Source organism: Equus asinus, chromosome 22, assembly GCF_041296235.1.
Source record: "Equus asinus isolate D_3611 breed Donkey chromosome 22, EquAss-T2T_v2, whole genome shotgun sequence".
In the NCBI taxonomy this organism is placed as follows: domain Eukaryota; kingdom Metazoa; phylum Chordata; class Mammalia; order Perissodactyla; family Equidae; genus Equus; species Equus asinus.
In genome coordinates this window covers 46,328,078-46,348,035 of record NC_091811.1, presented here as the reverse complement: position 1 = coordinate 46,348,035, position 19,958 = coordinate 46,328,078, and the positions used below count along the sequence as shown (strand labels likewise).

The following is a 19,958-nucleotide window of genomic DNA, read 5'->3' as shown; positions in this document are numbered from 1 at the left end:
CTAAGATTAGAAGGACCCGAATGAGTTTAGAGGTAAGGACAATGTTGACAGCAGGAGCAATACAAGAAACATGTTGAAGAAGTGGCAAAACTTGGTGACTAGATATTAGAGGTGAGGGAAGGATGGGAAGAACCCAGTGGTGGTATACAGTTTTGAGTGTGAGTTGTAGGTATTAAGAGATTATTGCTCATATTAATAGAAACAGGGAAACTGGGAATAGAAGAAAATTAAGAATTCAATTTTGTATATTTTGAATATGAGGTGCCAGTAAGACATTCAAGTAGAATTACGGATTTCTAATTACATTATTTAACAACAAAATTTCTAGTAGTTTATATTGTTATGGATTATTTTTAAAAATCTCCTTGCATTCTAGAATATACTATGCTGTTATAAGGGCTATATTCACTGATGTAATTTTAAGTAGTTTATGTTCTAGTGGGCAGATTATCATTGTTGGACGATGTTCATGATTTGATGGTTTGGTTTGCTCTAAATTAGTTTTGGGTCATAATACACTTGTTATTAATAAAGGACAAGACATCATTTAAGCATTTGACTCAATGAAACATAAATAGAAAGATGAGCATTGCATAGATATGATGTAGTTGAACTGGCAAATGCGCTTTCAGTAATACCCATTTATTTTAGGCTGTTTGGAAAGGTCACTGTTATTTGTTACACTGCTTAAGTATAAATACCAAAAAAAAGATAATGAGATTAAATGTTTAGCCTGTAAAAGTTATAGATGGTGTTTTAAAAAAATTGTAATTAACCTACAACTGAAAATGTGCAACTATGTACTGGGGGGCTTTGGGGAGAAAAAGGAAAAAAATCTTTAAAAAAAATTGTAATTAAAAAAATTACAATAATAAAATAATTTCATTGTAACTATTTAAAGGGCACTGAGATGTTACAGAATTATGATAGTTTTGCTGTCCCCATTTCAGTCATACCTATCTAATACAGCCAGTGTTAAAAGTTTGAGGTGTATATTTCCATATGTTTTTGACTCGTTATATAAATTTTTATGCATATATATTCATTTATTTTTGTAGAAGTATTACAAAAATAGGATCATACTATATGCCACTTACATTTTTTACTTAAGAACACATCATGGACATCCCTCCGTATCAAAACACATAGACCTAATTCATTTTTTTAACTGCTGAATAACATTCCATTATTCAATTATTCCTGTGTTGAGGATTGTTTAAAAAGTTTTAAATTGAGTCTCTTGGATTTTTTCATTATAAAAGCCATTTATCTGCAAAATCAAGTCAAAACAACAATGAAAATAACTTCTCAGTATTCGTACTGTATATTTCATTTTATTGTCTTACTGCTTTAGCTAGCGTTACAGAAAAAATAGTATGTGATAGTGATAACTGTCATATTTTAATAGCAATTAATTTTGTATATTACTATTTGCTAAGAACTTGTTAATAATGTAATACATATCATGAATATATGAACCAATATGGAATGTAAGACTTGGACAACAACCCATATGGAGCTGCATAATTCCACTCCCACCCACCCTCCCATTTTGTCCACCTGCCTCCTCTCATCTGAGGTGACCATAATTCTAAATTCCATGTTAGTCATTTCCTTGCTTTCTTTTTAAGTAGTGTTATTGCATTCATATGTATTTGTAAAAGTACAGTTGTCCCCTTGGTATCTGTGGGGGTTTGGTTCCAGGACTGATCCATGCTCATGTGCCTCAAACATTCACGTCGGCCAGGTCTTCATCCACTAATCCTAAACATAGTACACCATCCATGGTTGGTTGAATCCGCAGATGGGGAACCCTCGGAACTGGAGAGATGACTGTATATGTTTTTATTTTAAACTACATAAAAATATGTTGTACTTGATTTTTCTCACCGATTTTCGCTTCTTATAGTGACAAGATTCATTCATACTGTTGAGGTGATTAACTATGAAATTTGGTTTCTTCAAAATCTTCAATTATTTTAGACAGTTGTGTAGAATATTCTCATTTCATTTACTAGAGGTTAAGCTCTTAAAATCTGTATTGATAACACTGTTGTTAAATTATGATTCTCTTTCTTTTTTCCTTTAACCTTCATCGTCATTATAGTGGTTAAAACCACTGACACTCAAGCCACACCCCCAGGGTTTGAATCCCAGATGTGCTATTTCTTTAACATATGGCTGGATTTTATTAACCTAATTCTATAAAGCTTTTGCTTTTTGATAGGCAAGTTTAAACCATTCACATTTATTATGATAAATAATCTATTTAGCTTTGTTCCTGTCATTTGTTTTCCTTTTCAGCTTTATCAGTGATCAACAGTGTTTGTGTTTGTTAATCTCTATATATTGTAGATTCCCCATCTGCAGAATGGGATTAACAATAGTGCCTATCGCATATGATGCTATTAGATGAGTTAATACAAGTAAATTTACCAGAAACGTTCTTGGCTTATAGTAAGTTATATGTGTTAAGTGTTATTTGAATTTTATATTGTGTTCTGATGATGATTCTTTTTCCCCCATTTTCTGACTTGTGCTGATTTTTCTTTTTAAAAATCAGCCCCCTTCCTTTAAAATTGGAACTTCTATTGGGTATCTCTGTTCTTCTTTGGTAATGTACTTCTTGTAACAGTTATGAATGCACACTTATGTTTATTGATATTTAAAAGTACACAATCACTATATCCCTTTTGCACTAAGTTAAATGACCTGTCAAAGTTCCCTCCTCACCCTTGAAGTTTTCCAAAGTGAATATGCCACTTTTCACTGTCTCCAGCAGTGTATGAGAGGTTCAGGTACCCCACATTATATTACCAGGACTTGTTATTTTCAGTATTTTTCATTTTAGCCATTTGGGTGGGTGTATAATCATGTTTCATTGTGTTTTAACGTGCATTTCCCTGAGTATCAATTTTTTGGCACCATTTCGTAATTTATTGCCTTTGGATTTTGTCTTTTGTGAGGTATTCAAGTCTCTTATTTTTGTGTTCTCTTTTCTTATTGATTTCTAATGTTTATAATCTATATATAAGCACTTTGTTGTTTATATGTATTGCAAATACCTTCTTCTGCTCCCATAATGGTGTTTTTTGGTGAACACAAGTTCAAAGTCTTATTTTAGTTAAATGAATAGTCTTTATGCTTAGTGTTGTTTATCTCCTTAGGAATCCTGTTCTTTTAACCAAGATCATGAAGATATTCTGTTATAGCATCTTCTAAAAACCTCATGAATCAAGTTTGGAATTGTTTCCTTTTTTCAATCCTTAGAAGAATATTCGAAAGAATAATGCTCTGTCTTCTTAAAATATTTAGTGGTATTTATTGATGAAGCCTTTTGAGGTTGGATTTTTGAGGGAAGAATTGATTAGGATTCAATTTTTAAAAAAGTTATGTGATTATTTAGGCTTTCTAATTCTTTATGAGTTTTGGTAAGTTGTTTCCAGAAATGTTCTAGAAAATATTTCTTCTAAATTTGTTTACATCAAGTTGCTTATAATATATTGTTATTAATGTCTATAAGATCTTGATATTGGTTATTTTTTCCTTGTCTTATTTTTTAACTCTTCCAGAATTGAATCTTTACGTTTGAAATTTGTATACTCTTCTGTTCTAGAGACTTTTTCCCTATGTATGTTATCTCCTTCAATGTTTTTGTTCCAGTTTTGTGTTCCTATTTGTCGTTTTAGCCTGCACAGAGCCATCTGTTCTAGCTCAGTGTCAGTCTGACTCCTGTAAGCCACAGTGCCTTCTTAATTGGATGGTGTTCATGTTTCACTTACTGTCATTAGCCAGTGAGATGTTTGACGTCTTAGCACCCAGGCTGGACAGACTTCGGGAGTTTTCTCAAACAGCGAGATATTTACAGGCTTTGGTAACCAACACATTCAACTTTGTTTCTATGAATTTGACTATTTTATTTATCTTTTGTAAGTGAAATCATACAGGATTTGTCTTTTTGTGACTGGCTTATTTTACTTAGCCTAATCTCCTCCGAGTTCATGTGTTGTAGCATGTAACAGAATTTCCCTCCTTTTTAAGGCTGAGTAATCCATCATATGTATATACCACATTTCATTTATCCATTTACCCTTTGATGGACGTTCTGGTTGCTTTCACCTTTTGGCTATTGTGAATACAGCAGTGAACATAGATGTGCACATATCTGTTCAAGATTCTGCTTCCAATTCTTTTGAATATATGCTCTCAAGTAAAATTGCTGGATCATGTGGTAGTTCTATTTGTAACTTTTTGAAGCACCTTTATATTCTTTTCCATAACAGTTACATCGTTTTATAATCCCACAATTTGCAAGGGTTCCAGTTTCTTCACATCCTTGCCAACACTTTTTATTTTCTGTTTTTTTTTAATATAGTAGCCATCCTAATGAGTGTATTGTAGTTTTTTTTACTGAGATAACATTGGTTTATAACATTATATAAATTTCAGGCATACATCATATTTCAGTTTCTGTGAAGCCTACATTGTGTTCACCACCCCAAGTCTAATTGTCATGTCACTGTACACATGGGCCTCTTACCCTTTCTGCCCTCCCACTTTTCCCCTTCCTCTCTAGTAACCACCAATCTATTCTCTGTGTCTATGTGTTTGTTTGTTGTTGTTTTTGTTTATCTTCCACATATGAGTGAAATCTAAAGTATTTGGCTTTCTCTGTCTGACTTATTTTACCTAATATAATGCCCTCAAGGTCCATCCATGTTGTTGCAAATGGCAAGATTTTGTCTTTTTTATGGCTGAGTAGTATTCCATTCCACACACACACACACACACACACACACACACACACACACACACATCTTCTTTATCTGTTCATCCATTGATGGGCACTTAGGTTGCTTCCAAGTTTTGGCTATTGTGAATAATGCTGCAATGAACATAGGGGTGCATGTATCTTTTCAAATTAGTGTTTTTATATTCTTTGGATAAATACCAAGAAATGGAATAACTAGATCATATGGTAGTTCTATTCTTAATTTTTTGAGGAATCTCCATACTGTTTTCCACAGTGGCTGCAACAGTTTACATTCCCACCAGCAGTGTATGAGGGTTCCCTTTTCTGTGCGTGCTTTCCAACACCAGTTATTTCATTGTCATTGTAGTTTTGATTTGCATTTCTCTAGTGATTAGTGATGTTGAGCATCTTTTCATATGCTTGATGGCCTTTTGTATGTTATCATTGGTGAAATGTCTATTCAAGTACTTTGCCCATTTTTTAATAGGGTTATTTTTGTTGGAGTTTAAAAAAATATATATTCTGGATAGATATATATACGGCACCCTTTGTTCAGGGAGCTGTATACATTATCTACTCTTACTATCTTTTCATTAGAATGCAGTTGTCCTGCTGGGGCAAAAATAAAAGTCACTGGGTTATTGGAGCTCACCTTTCTTTTTTAGTACATAAATAATAAATATAATATTTAAAAAGAAAACCACACCCTGCATATTAGTATATTGCTGATGCTTTTTTCATAGGACATTGGAGCATATGACACTTCCTATGGTCATAATCATTGCGGTTCATCACGTTCCTACACCACTGGTTCCATAAAGTACACAGCCCACATCTGTTAAATTGACATTCACCAATACTAAAACATTCAAGAAATTTCCCATGATGTTTTCAAATCAGATTATAGTACATTCCACTCTGAATTCGAGGAGCATATCACAGAATGATTTATCCTATGAAATATACAGAAAATCTCATGAGCTTTATCTGATATGCATTGACAAAGATACCCATTTAAAAAATTCTAAACAAGTACAGATTCAAGCACATTCCTTTGCTTCCAGAATGGCTTACCAACAGTACTCGTGAGTAAGCAGTAGACAGCACCTATGACCACACTAGTAATATCTCTGTGCATGATTCTGCTGCCGCTGATTTCTCTAATGAAAAAATGAAGACTTTCCTGCTAGCTAAATAGCTGAGTAGAGTTCTCAACCCAAAAGAGCCTAATCAGTGTTTTCACTTCAGGCTTCTCAAGGGATCAACTAAGCCAATAATCTAGTACCTGGCTCATCAAGACTTATAAGGCAGAGGAGGAACACACGGCCTAAATAGCTTTGGGAAGCCATTTGTCTTGAGTTAAAAAAAAAAAAAAAAACTTAGAGCAGCTGCTGTTATATCACCATCACCCTGAAACTAAGATTACGTGTCTCATGAGATTTATCTGAGAAATACATTTAAAATAAAAAGAGAATGAGGGTGCACCCATGAGCCTGCTATGAAAACTGTTAAGCACTTATAAATCACTCCATCAAAATGATGAAAACGAAAAACTCTGCTTTCTACTTGATGCAGGCATGTGTGACAAAATGCACTGTGATTGTCAAACAACAGAATGATACACGGCTCCTGCCTCATCATTAAGAATGTCAGCAGCATCAAGCACGTCCCTGTGAATAGACATTTTAACTTTAAATTATAAACCTAGCAGTGAACCAGCCAACCATTTTCATTTTCCTAAACAACAAGGCATTCAACATGTGACAATTTTTTTTTGGAGGAAGATTAGCCCTCAGCTAACTACTGCCAGTCCTCCTCTTTTTGCTGAGGAAGCCTGGCTCTGAGCTAACATCCGTGCCCATCTTCCTCTAGTTTATACGTGGGACACCTACCACAGCATGGCTGCCAACCAGTGCCATGTCCGCACCCGGGATCCGAACCAGCGAACCCCGGGCCGCCGAGAAGCGGAACGTGCGAACTTAACGGCTGCGCCACCGGGCCGGCCCCAACATGTGACAATTTTTTAAAAAGTTAATTTGAAGGGCATGTGTCTGTTGTCAACAGCATGTAATTATTTGTTTAATTACTAACAACAAAAGTAAAAACTACCATTTACTGAGCACTAATCTAATAGCTTTATGTGGATTTTCTTGTTTAATCCTGGAAAAAAACTTTATGGTGTGTGATGGGTGGCAGAATATGGCCCCCTAAAATATGCCACTTTGGCATAAGGATTATTTTGAGCTAAAGACACTTAAAAAACAGCAGATGCAGGAAGGGCATTCTAATTCCATTTTATTCAGCAAAATTGAAAAAAAGAAGTCCTAGCTATAATCCCCTTATCAGATATATGATTTGCAAATATTTTCTCCCATTCAACAGGTCGCCTTTTCACTCTGTTGATTGTGTCCTTTACACAGTTTTAAAATTTGACGTAGTCTCTATTTTCTTTTTTTCCTATGCTTTGGTGTCATATCCAAGTAATCATTGCCAAATCCAACGTCATGAAGTTTTCCCTCAATATTTTGTTTTGGGAGTTCCAGAGTTTTCGGTCTTCAATCCATTTTGGTTAATTTTTATATATGATGTAAGATAAGGGTCCAATTTATTCTTTTGTTTGTGGATATCCAGTTTTTCCAACACCGTTTGTTGAAGTGACCGTTCTTTCACCACTGAGTACTCTTGCCACCCTTGCTGAAGATCATTTGACTGTATACGTGTTTATTTCTGAGCTCTCTATTCTATTCCATTGGTCTGTACGCTGGTCTTGCTGCGGACATTCTTATACAAGTCTTTTTGTGGACCTATGTTTTCCTTCTGTTTGGTATATATCTAGGAATAGAATTGCAGAGTCATGGAGTAGATACGTGTCTAACTTAGAAATTGCCAGATAGTTTTCCAAAGTGGTTTTATCAAAACTTGATATTATCAGTCTTTAAATTTTATCCTTTTGGATAGGGAGAGCCACTTTTTTTGTCTCTTGTTTGAACTGTCATGGAAACAAAGTTACCTGAAATGTATTGTTAAGTACATTTACTCTTTTCTTTTTCCATTACAGTATGAGCTTTATGAGCTACTAATTTGCTCCTCAATTTCTAAATGTTTCCTGACAGAGAGTAGGTACTCAATAAATGTTTATTTGGAATAAATGAAATTGATGAACAAATAAATCAAAACCATGAATATGTACCTTCTTCCTGATAACTTTGAGATTTGTATGCATGAGATATCTGGGCTCTTCTCCAGGGTCCAATAATTAGTCATGGATATTTTAGTGGTTGAGTCACCCCAGGAGAAAGATGATAGCAGAAAGTTTTAGGTTTGTACACTCAGTTTACCAAATTTCCAGAATCTCCCACTGAGATAAATTTTAAAACCTCAGAGCATAGTAATAAGACAGTATCATTTTAGGAATTAGAGAAAGATCATCTGTGCAAACAATGTTTAAGGACTTCAGTTTCTTTCTTCCAACTGTAGGATTGCCGCTTATTTAAAATGAGATGAATTATTTTTATAGTAAAATATAGTTTTATATTTATGTCTAATCCTTATAGTACAACTAAAGCTTAGTTGTTTTGGTATTGGTTATTTGGTTTATGAACTATCCAGGTCCTCTTATTTCTTCTTATCCGATTCTCTTGGTCCACTTTTCTGCTTAAAATACTTTCACCGAAAATTGTCAGAAAAATTATCAGGGAAAAATAAGGAAGGTGAAAGTAGAGGAACAAATCAAAGAAGGAAATAGGACAAGCACCCGTGCTGCCTAGGAATTATTTTCTGTTAGTACCAATAAGCAGGAATTTAGAACTGTCTTCTAGAAATGCATACGACTTAAAAGTGGTTACTGTAATAATCTCTAATGTTCGATAATTTGTATTTATATACAAGCAAAGAGAAAAGTAATCAGGTATTTTATATAATCAAGTATTATAAAATTTTTATCTATTCGATTTTCTGAGTTCGAAAAACTACCCATTGTTATATTTTTTGATTTTCTGTTTTTCTTGGTGCTCTTCATATATTGTCTAATGAAAGTTTGTTGTGTTCTATATTTTATACAAAATGTCATTACTCTATAATGAGATTAAATGCCATCGGTGGCTTGAGGACCGAATTTATCGACTGAGAAAAACATAGGGACTCCTTGATTGATTTTTACTTTCTACCCAGTGGTTAGTAAATGTTTTTGAATAGTCATAACTGTTAAAATAAGACTTAGATACAGTTTTGTTAATGCAATTGATGAAAATGCGAACACTTTTTACTATAAATAGTAATACTCATAATCTGTATCACTGTTTTAAATAATCTTTTTGTCCTTTCATTGTTTCACATTGGAAGCAGATGTGTGAGTATTAAATAATTTTGGCTATTCTATTTTGTACAATGTTTTTAGTCACATTTAATATAATGGCTCCACATTATGTTCTTTTTTCCCCCCAGAAAGTCAGATAAAGAAAACCAGTGTACCCTTTCACAACTACAGCAACATGAATGAAGATCTCAATATAAAGAAGGAAATAGTTTTAGGATACCCTTCAAAAAATGTATCATTGGAAGATGAAAGAAGTCAATTACATTCCAGGAGAAAACGTTTTTTATCATATCCAAGATACGTGGAAGTTATGGTCACAGCTGATGCTAAAATGGTTCATCATCACGGGCAGAATTTACAGCACTACGTACTAACTCTAATGTCAATTGTAAGTAAACTTAACGTGTCCTTTAAATTTCCTAAAATGTTTAACATAATACTTTTTTCATATTTAATTTTAAAAAATGTTTTCCCAAATTCTATATGAAAGGGACTTGTATCTATGTTTAAGCCCAAAATAATATTTCATTGAAATTTAGCTTATATGGACATATAGCAAGTATCCCATTCTGTTACTTGGACAACTTTCTAAGACATTTTAAAAATCTCTGAAACTACTTCTAGAAAATACTTGAGTTATTCTTTCCTTCATCACATGAATGGCTTCTGCCCCCTAGTGACAGGGAAGATCCTAGTAGCATTGATCTTTTGCCCGTTGAATCTGAATTTTAAAACCTCGCCTTATTTCTGCACAGAGGGGAGGGGGTGCTATTTTTACTACTGCTATATTTGCCAAATCAGAAATTGGGAAAATGATATTTTAAGTTATAAATATATTTATTGGGATAAAAGGATAGGCTATTACTGATAGAGCTGCTTTAGCAAATTTGGGATGTAAGATTGTAGTAGCTATAAGAGTCCTTGATCTGGTATTAATATCTCTGTTGAGCTGTAGTGGTGCCAGTATCCAGAGAGCAGAATTCTAGTGCTAATAAAGAGCACCAGGTCCTAGTTAGTGGTAGCACTCTATATCCTATATATACACACATGTATACATACACATATGTACACATACATATGCACACACCTATATCTGCTGTTTGGGACAGTCCTAGATTTAAGGCTGCTAGTTTCAGAGTAATTACTAAAAGCACCCTCTTTCATGCTCTGTAGTGTCCTAGTTTAGTTGATGAATTACATGGTCCCATATTTATTCAAATTCACGGTATCAGAACGAATCTCATGGCTGGAAGTTCCTCTATTCACTTACAGGGAATTCAGGCCCACTTGGTTGAAGAGACTTGGCTAGGACACAGCTATAGGCCATTGTAAATTTCCCTGAGCTGGAAATCCCAAGTTTATTGTGATTTGAAGATCTTAAGATCCTGTTATTTTCCTTACATGTAACATTTCATCTTAAATTCTTATGATCATAAATGCTAAGAATACATAGTCTGTGTTGCCTAAACACAGTATTTGGTACAAAGTGGACACTCAATAGTTAATGAAAGAAAGAATGAATGAATAGGTGATTAATACTTTTTTCAGAATGCGTGACATTATAGTAGACAAAGACCGGATGATCCAAAATGATTTTCTGAAATTTGTATAATCTAGACACTTGTTTACTTGAATTTTTAAAATGACAACAGACCTATATATAGAAATTTGATATCATCTTTTTACTTCTGAATCTGGAGTAATTATCTAGATGTATAATTATCTAGGCATATAATTAGCTAGATGTGGGTGTGGCAGGCTCATTATGAAGGGATTCTAATGAGAACATTGACACCGAGGATGTTGGTTGATAATCTAGGAAATTGTGTCAATTATGTGGAACACTGTGGGGTAAACTTTGCAATTTAAATGGTTAAAAGAAAGTTAAATTGTGTCTGGGGCAGTAGAGATACTGAAGGAAAATATGAGAAATGCGACAGATTTTTAAGCATGTTAAATGACAGGTAACTCTGATATCAGTGCTTTGGAAATACTGCCTAAGAGTAAAGGAACAGAAGAGTTAATTGTTCAAGAGTAATTTTGGAATAGCTACACGCAGTTTTAGTGATAATGCCATCTTCAGAAAAGGTTTGTTCTCTGTATTTTACATAAAAATCAATTAATATAATCACTATTTGGAAGATATCATGACATCCCTTGAGGTAACTGAAGTTGCCCATGGGAGTTTTAAAGCCATCGTTCGTCAAGGGCAAAGCAAACATTTTCTCTTCATGGAAAATAAGTCTGCTTCTGAGATTGCTTGAAGCAACAGACCATTGCATGCACATGTCATGTCCCAGATTTTTAGTCTCACTAGAAGGAGAGCCAGTTTCACTGGAAGATGAGAAGTCTATAGATACAGTCAGCAGGTTTGTGTTCAGCTTTCTTTCACAGGGAGATAGACTGCAGCACAGCTGAGGAAGAGGGGAGCGTTCCAAATATGGATGGGGGTAGGAGGGAAAATTTAGGAGGGCAGGTCTCTCTTTTGAGGTAGTTTGGGTTTTGTATATGCTTTCTTTCCTCTGCAGAGGTCAAATTTTAGATGACATCTAAATGACCTGGGCTTGGTGCTTTCTTCAGTCTTCTCTCTGTCATTGAAAGAATGTTCAGATACAGATACAGGAAAGTCAGCAGACTTTATGGTTCTGTATATAGTTTTCAGAGTGAAAAACAGTGATCATGGCTGTATTTGTGGATAATAACAATGTGAAAGGAAACTCGAAGAAAGAGTAACAGACTCTCCTTGTTCTGCCTGGGACCTTCCTAATTTTAATATTGAAAGGCTCATGTCCCTGGAAACCCCTTAACCCTGGGCAAACTGGCACAGTTAGTCACACTACGTAGAGATTGTCAAATCTAGTCCAACATGTTTTATCTCCACTTGTGAAGTCCATTTCTAAAATTGCTCTAAAGAGGTAAGAGGAATGCTGTCACCACATAAGTGTCCCAGATGTTTCCGGTTGAGGAAGGAGCCATTCAGGTTTTGCATATTTTGTCCTAATTTTTAAGAAGGCATTAACTGCATTTATTCAAACACACACTTAAGATATTGGTAATGTTCTTGGTCACAGTAATTAGGAAAATACAAAATGTGATTTAGACTTGGAATGTGATTGTGAGCCATTTAAAGAAAAGTTCACAGTGAAGAAAAAAGGTTTTGTATATTAGCCCCAGATATAATGGGAGAAATAGCTGAATGTTGTCAACATTGAGCAAATGGATTATATACGTAATTCAGAGAGGATTACCCATCCTGCACAAAGTAAACAATTGTACTGTCTTCTCAAACTTTTTCTTTGCTTTCAACAATTTAACAAAACATCTGAGTGCAATAATATAGAAATAATGTGTGTGATTTAATTCACTTTCTAGAGTACTGTCTCATGCTGTAAAAATGGCTTAGTCATCTCTCATTCAAAGGGTTTCTGGAATTAAAATTAGTTGGGAAGAACACAATTGTGTATAGTATCTCTAATGAAATAAGTGTGTTAAATGATCTGAGATGTTCCGGTATTTGCTATCCCAAAGCTTTTATCCTTGCAGAATTTGGGTGGTAGTAGTGTCAGGCTAAAATGGCATTTACATATGCATTGTTAAACTACTAAAGTATGTGTAAACTAGGGCAATTACTTTCTTTGACAGGTTTATTTTGGTATTCAATGACTTATTGTTTAATAAACCTTGGAAATATTTACCATATGTCAGAGACCTCCATACTCCATGTGTTTGTGAAGGTTTGACTTCATCATACCCACCTTGTTACAGATTTAATAATGTAAGTTTAAGGAGCACCATGTGATCATCAGGAATTAGCTCTGTTTATTAAAACATTGTTTCTTTTATTAGAGGTTTTTATCAACTAAAAACCCTTACATGCATTACATTGACTTAATATTATTGCTTTTACTGACGTTATTCAGGGTAGGGAAAATTTTCATCCATATTAAAATAAAAACTAATGATATACTTTCATACTTTAGGTATAACCATTTGTGTTACGTTTTCCTTTCTTAAACTCAGTGTTCACTTATTCTTAATTTTTTCTACTTTGTACATAAGTGGAATGTCATTTTCTAACTTAAAAATATCTTTTTGACAAGAGCAGTGATCTTCATAAACAAAATCTCTTCACTCTCTTAAAATCAGTTTTATATAGATGACTTTGAAGATGAAGGTGGTCAGAAGTATGAACATCCACTCATAAGTCCTGAGGATATAATGTATAGCGTGGCGATTCTAGTTAACAGTACTGTATGGTACATTTAAAAGTTGCTTAGAGAATAGATCTGAAAAGTTCTCCTCACAAAAAAATTCATAACTATGTATGATGATGGATGTTAACTAAAGGTACTGGGGTAATCATTTCACAATATATACATATATCAAATCATTATGTTGTACACCTAAAACTAATACAATGTTATATGTCAGTTATCCCAAGTAAAAAGTGACTATAATAAAAAAAATGAAGGCCACCTCTACACATGACCTATATGAACATTTTCTGAAGCTCTATGTAGAAATAATTTCAAAATGGTTGTTCAGATAATAGTGATAATTTGTTTCATGCTTTGCGGGAAGTATGTTCCCTGGAATTTTCTTAAAATATTTAAACAATATAATTCATATCATTTTTTTACTTTTTGCTAAATACCCACGAAGTAATCTTTACTATTTTATGAGACCTGTAAAGAAATATGAACTCTATATGCCAGGGAAACAAACACTTAAAGAATAAAAAATTAAATACGTTTTAATTAAATCAATAAAAATGCTAATAGCCTCTAAAATCTAGTGATTACAGTAATAGATACCAATATTACATGGCTTTATAGAACAGGAAGACACTATAGAAATCTGGTCTAGCATTTCCTAGTCTATGGAATAGGGTCCTAACCCTCCATGGGAAGGACAAAGAGGGCTGTGGCCAAGTAGTTGCATGCAGTGTTGCATATAATACCTCTTTCATAGAATATATATATATATACGTGTGTGTGTATATGTTAGCCTGTTCAAGACTCTATGAAGATAACATATTTAATTCTTTTGGCCTCAACATTTCTCAAACTGTGTTTCTTTAAAACAAATGTTCTCCACACCCCTCCCCAAGAGCATCTGGTAAATTCTAATCAAATACTCTAGGGCATTGTGACCAAGGGTGCTCAGTGGTTCAACGTGATTGCAGGTGTGGAGATAAAAAGTAGATAAATCCATTTCCAGAGCTGAGCGGCTTTCTTGAGACTAGCAGTAGAGCTAGAACTAAAACCCAGGTCTCCTGACTGCCTAAGATTCTCTGAGGCCATGGTCAAGTGGCCACAGCAGGACCGTGTCAGGGGCTAGGACACGAGTCACATCAGGGTTCTGGAAAAAACTTTGTACGCAGAGCTAATTAGGAAGGACTTGGGTTAGAATGCTGAAGCTCCCTAAGCTCAGATGAAGTAGTCAGAGCTAAGGCCAGGCTGCCTAGCATGGAAATTGTGTTCTGATGCTTACCCGTCACCTAACATTCAGCGTGTTACTTAACTTCATAGTTTTCTTATCTGAAAAATGGACACAATGGTAGTTCCTACCTCCTAGGATTTGCTGGAATTAAATGAATTAGTTTAATCTTAGAACGCATCTGGCACACAAACATTTAATACATTTATGTATGATTTATGAAGAAGTAGCAAAGATGGTACGCTCCCATCATGGCAACCTAATGTGGGCTGGTAGTTTGGGCATGAGAGAAGCGTGTTGTACGTGGCAATTAGGAAAGTCTCCGAGTGACAGTTGGGCCTTGTGGTCATTCATCTGCCTGCTTCACCATTCAGCTCAATTGAATAGAGTTATTCAACAATAGCACCTTTAAACATCCAAATAGAGTAACAGGTATATATATTGAGTATAAGCACATAGATTGTAAAGGTCAGTACATGAAACAGTAGGAGGTACATGCCATTAAATGGGCAGGATGAATTTCTTAATGACTTAATCATACCATTTTTCTATAAAAGCAAAATATCGATCAGAGAGGTTTTCTGGGAGAAGTGTGTGTGAAGAATTATTTAAATTGGTCTCTGTTTTTGTATCTTTTACCCCTGGAAGAATGAGTTTTTTAAGGGCAGAGATCATGCCTTATTGATCTCTGCATCTATTAAGTAACACAGTGTTTGATAGGCAGTGGATATTCCATAAATATTGAAAGAAATAATGAAACTTTGCTTTCAATTTGGGCATACTATGATAACTAATTTGAAACACATGTACCAGAACTAGCATTATATATAACATATGCCTCCTCTTCTGAAAAAGTTTCATAAGTAGTAATGATAATAATGGCTACCATTGATTCCTATGACCCAGGCCCTGATCTAAATACTTTTTGTACACCATCTTTTAATCCTGAAAAGTAGGTTTTATCAATAAATGGCAGTTAGAATTTGAATCTGGGTCTGTTTAACTTAAAGGACTATACTTTGTGAAATTACCCATCTTGTGTAATAGTTTAAATGATCTTTTCCCTAACATTACAATTGAAGGAAATTTTGCTGTGGTAATATATTTAAAAATATACTGTCAGGACACTGGGAATATGTTTCCAAATTTCAGCTGGTAGATTGGTCACTTTTCAGTAAAGGGTATACAACATCTGTTCCTTTCTGAAATAGAAAATATTTTTGTGGTTATATATTTTATAACTAATATTATAACATCCATTGTCATTTGTAGTCAACATATTTGGGGCAATGAGTAGAGAAATTAGCCATAGAGATACCTCATAGTGCTTAAGCTCCTTTCTCTGTAGAGTACTGTGAATGCATGGTCTCCTATGACCTCGTAGTCGTCACAACACATTTTTCACTTTCAGGGGAAAAAGAGCCTTTGTGCATAACCTTGAGGTACGTTGTTTACTCTACCTTGTAATTTGACTTAGAAAAGCATCTGTCTGCTTTTAAGTTCACAGGATCAAAGGATAACTCTCAAGTCACAAATATGGATATGCTTTCTTTTCTATAGTAGATAAATATTTTCCATGCAACTTTTAAAAATATATCAATTCAGCGGTAAATTTCCACAGCTCCCATTTGAAATTGAGCAGTACTGCTGTGCTAACAGACATGCTTGAAATCTCTAATCATCTGACAGTCCCAGTCTTAACTGAACTCATTGTCAACCCCATGGGGGCCACCACCCCCCTTGCCAAAAAATGCTACCCCTAGAACCCAAGGCATCCCTGCAGGTAGAGAGGACAGCTAAAACAAGAGGAAAGGTACTGGAGTGTGTGTTTGAATCCGTGCTGACCTGCAGTGTCAGAATTTCCGGAGATGCTTTTGGCTCTGGTTCTGGTAATACTCTCTGTGTTGGCCCTCGAAGCAGCAGCAGCAGCCATGTTATTCATTGTGCTGAAGCAGCTTTGGCTGATGGAGTGAGGGCTCCTCTACTGGTACTTCTAGCAAACTGCTAAGCTCCACAAGGTTAGGGACCATGTCCTCTTCCCTTTCTCTGGGTCTCTAGCCAACAAAGCAAGGAGTAGATGTTGAACATTTATTTATTAACTAAATGAGAAAAGTATCACCTCCTGAGTCAATTGCTGTCTTGGTTTGGGCAATGGTCCAGGAGATGGTGATTCAGGTTTCAGAAGCCATTGTCACTGTACAGGTGGCTCAGGTCCAGAGGGGTTATGTCTCTAAGGGAGTGCAAGGCAGGGGCATTGGCCATGAAAGACACTCCCACTGCAGTGGTAACCTCTATGATGGCTATAAGAAGAGGAGGTGAATTACTGACCTGGATAGCACCTTAACCGTGAATCACGAATGGAGCCCATCCAGAGTGCCTCGTAGACTTGTGTTCTCCAGTTTTGGAGAATTATGAACCAGGTTGTGACTTGTGACCTCTTCTATGGCTCTTTATATGATTCTAGATAAGTCTGTTTCCATGGATCCCAGCAGTGCTAAGTATTAAACATCATAAGCATACTCAGAATTGGAAATGTGCAACCATGGCAGAAAAGATTAGGTAAAATTCCCAGAAAGGAATAGGTAAAACTTACATATTTTTATGGAACATTGTGGTCATGTAAATTATGGATCATGGCACAGAATATAGTGAATTGCTTGTTGACTCATCTAGAACAGTTTCCAAGCTCTAATAGACATTCGGATCACTTGAGCATCTTGTTAAAATGCAGATTCTAACTCGCTAGTCCAGAGTGGGGCCTGAGAGTCTGCATTTCTGATCAGCTCTAGGTGATATGGATGCTCCTGATCCGTGGATGAATCTCAGTAGCCAGGGTTAGGATACTGGTTCTCTAACTTGGCTTCACATTGGAATTATTAAATACTAGGGAATTTTAAAAGATGCTGATGCCAAGGTCTCAACCCTAGAGATCTGATTTAATTGGTTAGGAATGTGGCCTGAGCATCGGGGTTCGTGAAAGTTCCCTAGGAGATTCCAATGTGCAGCCAAGTTAGAGAAATAATGCTCTAGGACTAGTTTCAATTTACTTTGGAGAAGAAATATTAATTTTAGATATCTAATCCTACATCTTTCCCTTGCAGGTTGCAGCAATCTACAAGGACTCAAGTATTGGAAATCTTATAAACATAGTAATTGTAAAATTAGTTGTAATTCACAATGAACAGGTAAGAAACAGGTCTAAAATTAGTAATCTTAGTTGTAGAAGGTTCCTAGTGGGGGTATATATAGATCATAAAACTTTTATTAGATATGAGATATTTTAAACATTTACATTAAAAAACTCGATTTGAAAAGGAGTGAGATTACCTTTTTCTTTTGTGATGGAAATTGGAATAACAACAGAGTAAAAAAATTAATAATTAAAAAATCTATAATATAATAATATATAATATAATTATTATAATTTATAATCCTATTGTTGAAGGATTTAAAATATGGTAATTTTTAGAAGTTAAGTTTTTGGTTACATTGAGAAGGTCTAATTAGATTTAGTGATTTGTTTTTTTTTTAAAGATTGGCACCTGAGCTAATATCTGTTACTGCCAGTCTTCTTTTCTTCCCCCTTCTTCTTCTCCCCATAGCTCCCCAGGACATAGTTGTATATTCTAGTTGTAGGTCCTCTGGTTGTGCTATATGGCATGCTGCCTCAACATGGCCTGATGAGCGGTGCCATGTCCGCGCCCAGGATCTGAACTGGCGAAAGCCTGGGCCGCTGAGGCGGAGCAAGCAAACTTAACCCTCGGGCCCTGTGCCGGCCCCCTAATTAGATTCAGTTTTGATCACAATGTTTAAGTATTGCTAAAATATGTTGGAGATACGAGGGAGAGATGATGCCACTTCTTCACTTGCCTGTGAAAATGCTATTTGATAAATTGCATGAATGCTGACAAGTTTGGAAGGAAAAGAGGCCATGAACGTTTTGACGTAGTATTGAATTGCTCATTTTTTGTGTAGGAAGGACCAGTCATCAGTTTTAATGCAGCTACCACGTTGCGTAACTTTTGTTTATGGCAACAAACTCAGAATGTTCTTGATGATGCTCACCCTGCCCACCATGATACTGCCGTCCTTATCACAAGGTACAGCTTCAGAAATAACCCTTCTAACTACAATTGTTTACCCTTTCTCTCCTGCATGACCACTGCTACTTCTTGTTACTTGATTTCTTTATCAATACCCAGAAGTGTTCGATGAGAGCTTGTATTACAAAAGATACTATTGAAAGAAAGCATTCTTCCATTCTTTCAGACCAGAATAATAGTTGATTCCTTAGGAAATTAGCAATGTTAGATTGCTAAGTGATGGTTTGACGTAAACAAAATAATTTCCTTATTTAAACATTTACATAAATGTTTCATAAAATAAAATTTCCTTATTTTGTTAATCTCAAAATGAGAGAATTAGGAAAAATATTGGGAAACTAACATAGTTATGGGACTGAGAGCAGGATTTGTTCAGTTATTTGGAGAGAGCTTTTGGATTTATTTGGTTGTCCAATTTTTGGACTCTTTTTTTTTTTTTTTAAATCTATTTCTTGTTGTGATGCTCAATGCATGTCGTAATCACTAGACTACTTTTGCTTGGGTTTTCCTCAAACCTATTTATTTATGTGGAAAACAGCCTCTGCTATTATAAAATGATTGTCCATTTTACAAGCACCACTATACATTGTTAATTTGTACCTTTGTTTCAGCAACGCTGACACTACTGGCATATTTAGATCTTGGGTTTGTTGTTTGTTTGGTTGGTTGGTTGGTTGACCAAAGGAAATAAATCTCTCACTTGGGAGTCAGACTCAGAGAAACCTCAGCTTTGTAGAACCCTGAAATGAAAACCTTTAAGTCCATGTGGAATAGCTGACATGTAGTCCATGTAATTTGTCTCTTTTCAAAACTAAAGAGAATTGACTTAGTTTTGTACACAGTGTTCTATCACCAGTCCATGGTTTTGTCCTGGGTTGTAGAGGCCAACCAGTAAAGATTGGAAATAACAGATGGGAGGGAGAAAAGAGCTATGAGAAGAGACCATGAGGAAAGAGACAAGAGAACTGTCAAACTGAGTGGTTAGGGACTCAGTAATGCAAAGGCAAAAAAAGTTAAGCAGCTTGATGACATCTGAGAACATCATTGTTTTGCAGCAAGAATAATAGCTGAAGCTCATAATGACATAGAAACATCAGGAGTAAATTATTTTACATACACTGTATAGGTAAAGGCATTGAACTTGGTCAAAACTTCAACTATGCACAATTGCTTTTATATAGCACCTGTTGTTTATTGACCTGCACAAATGGTGCATTGCTCTAGGTTTAAACTTACTGAGAGCTTAATAACTGGATTTTGGAAGTCAGCTTGTGGTAATGGTCACGTCATAGTTAAAGCTTATGTATCTTTGTTTGGGCTTGTCGCAAAATTATTTTCTGAAAAGCCT

General features: G+C 35.2%; 1 protein-coding gene across 1 annotated transcript in view; it reads left to right on the top strand.

Moving 5' to 3' along the window:
- Nucleotides 1-19,958, top strand: part of ADAMTS20 (ADAM metallopeptidase with thrombospondin type 1 motif 20) — a 163,145-nt gene that overhangs the window by 32,053 nt on the left and 111,134 nt on the right. Inside the window, exons 4-6 of the mRNA XM_044756219.2 lie at nucleotides 9,197-9,456; nucleotides 17,609-17,692; nucleotides 18,483-18,607. Of these exons, the coding sequence (XP_044612154.2) occupies nucleotides 9,197-9,456; nucleotides 17,609-17,692; nucleotides 18,483-18,607 (469 nt within the window). The remainder of the gene's footprint in view (nucleotides 1-9,196; nucleotides 9,457-17,608; nucleotides 17,693-18,482; nucleotides 18,608-19,958) is intronic.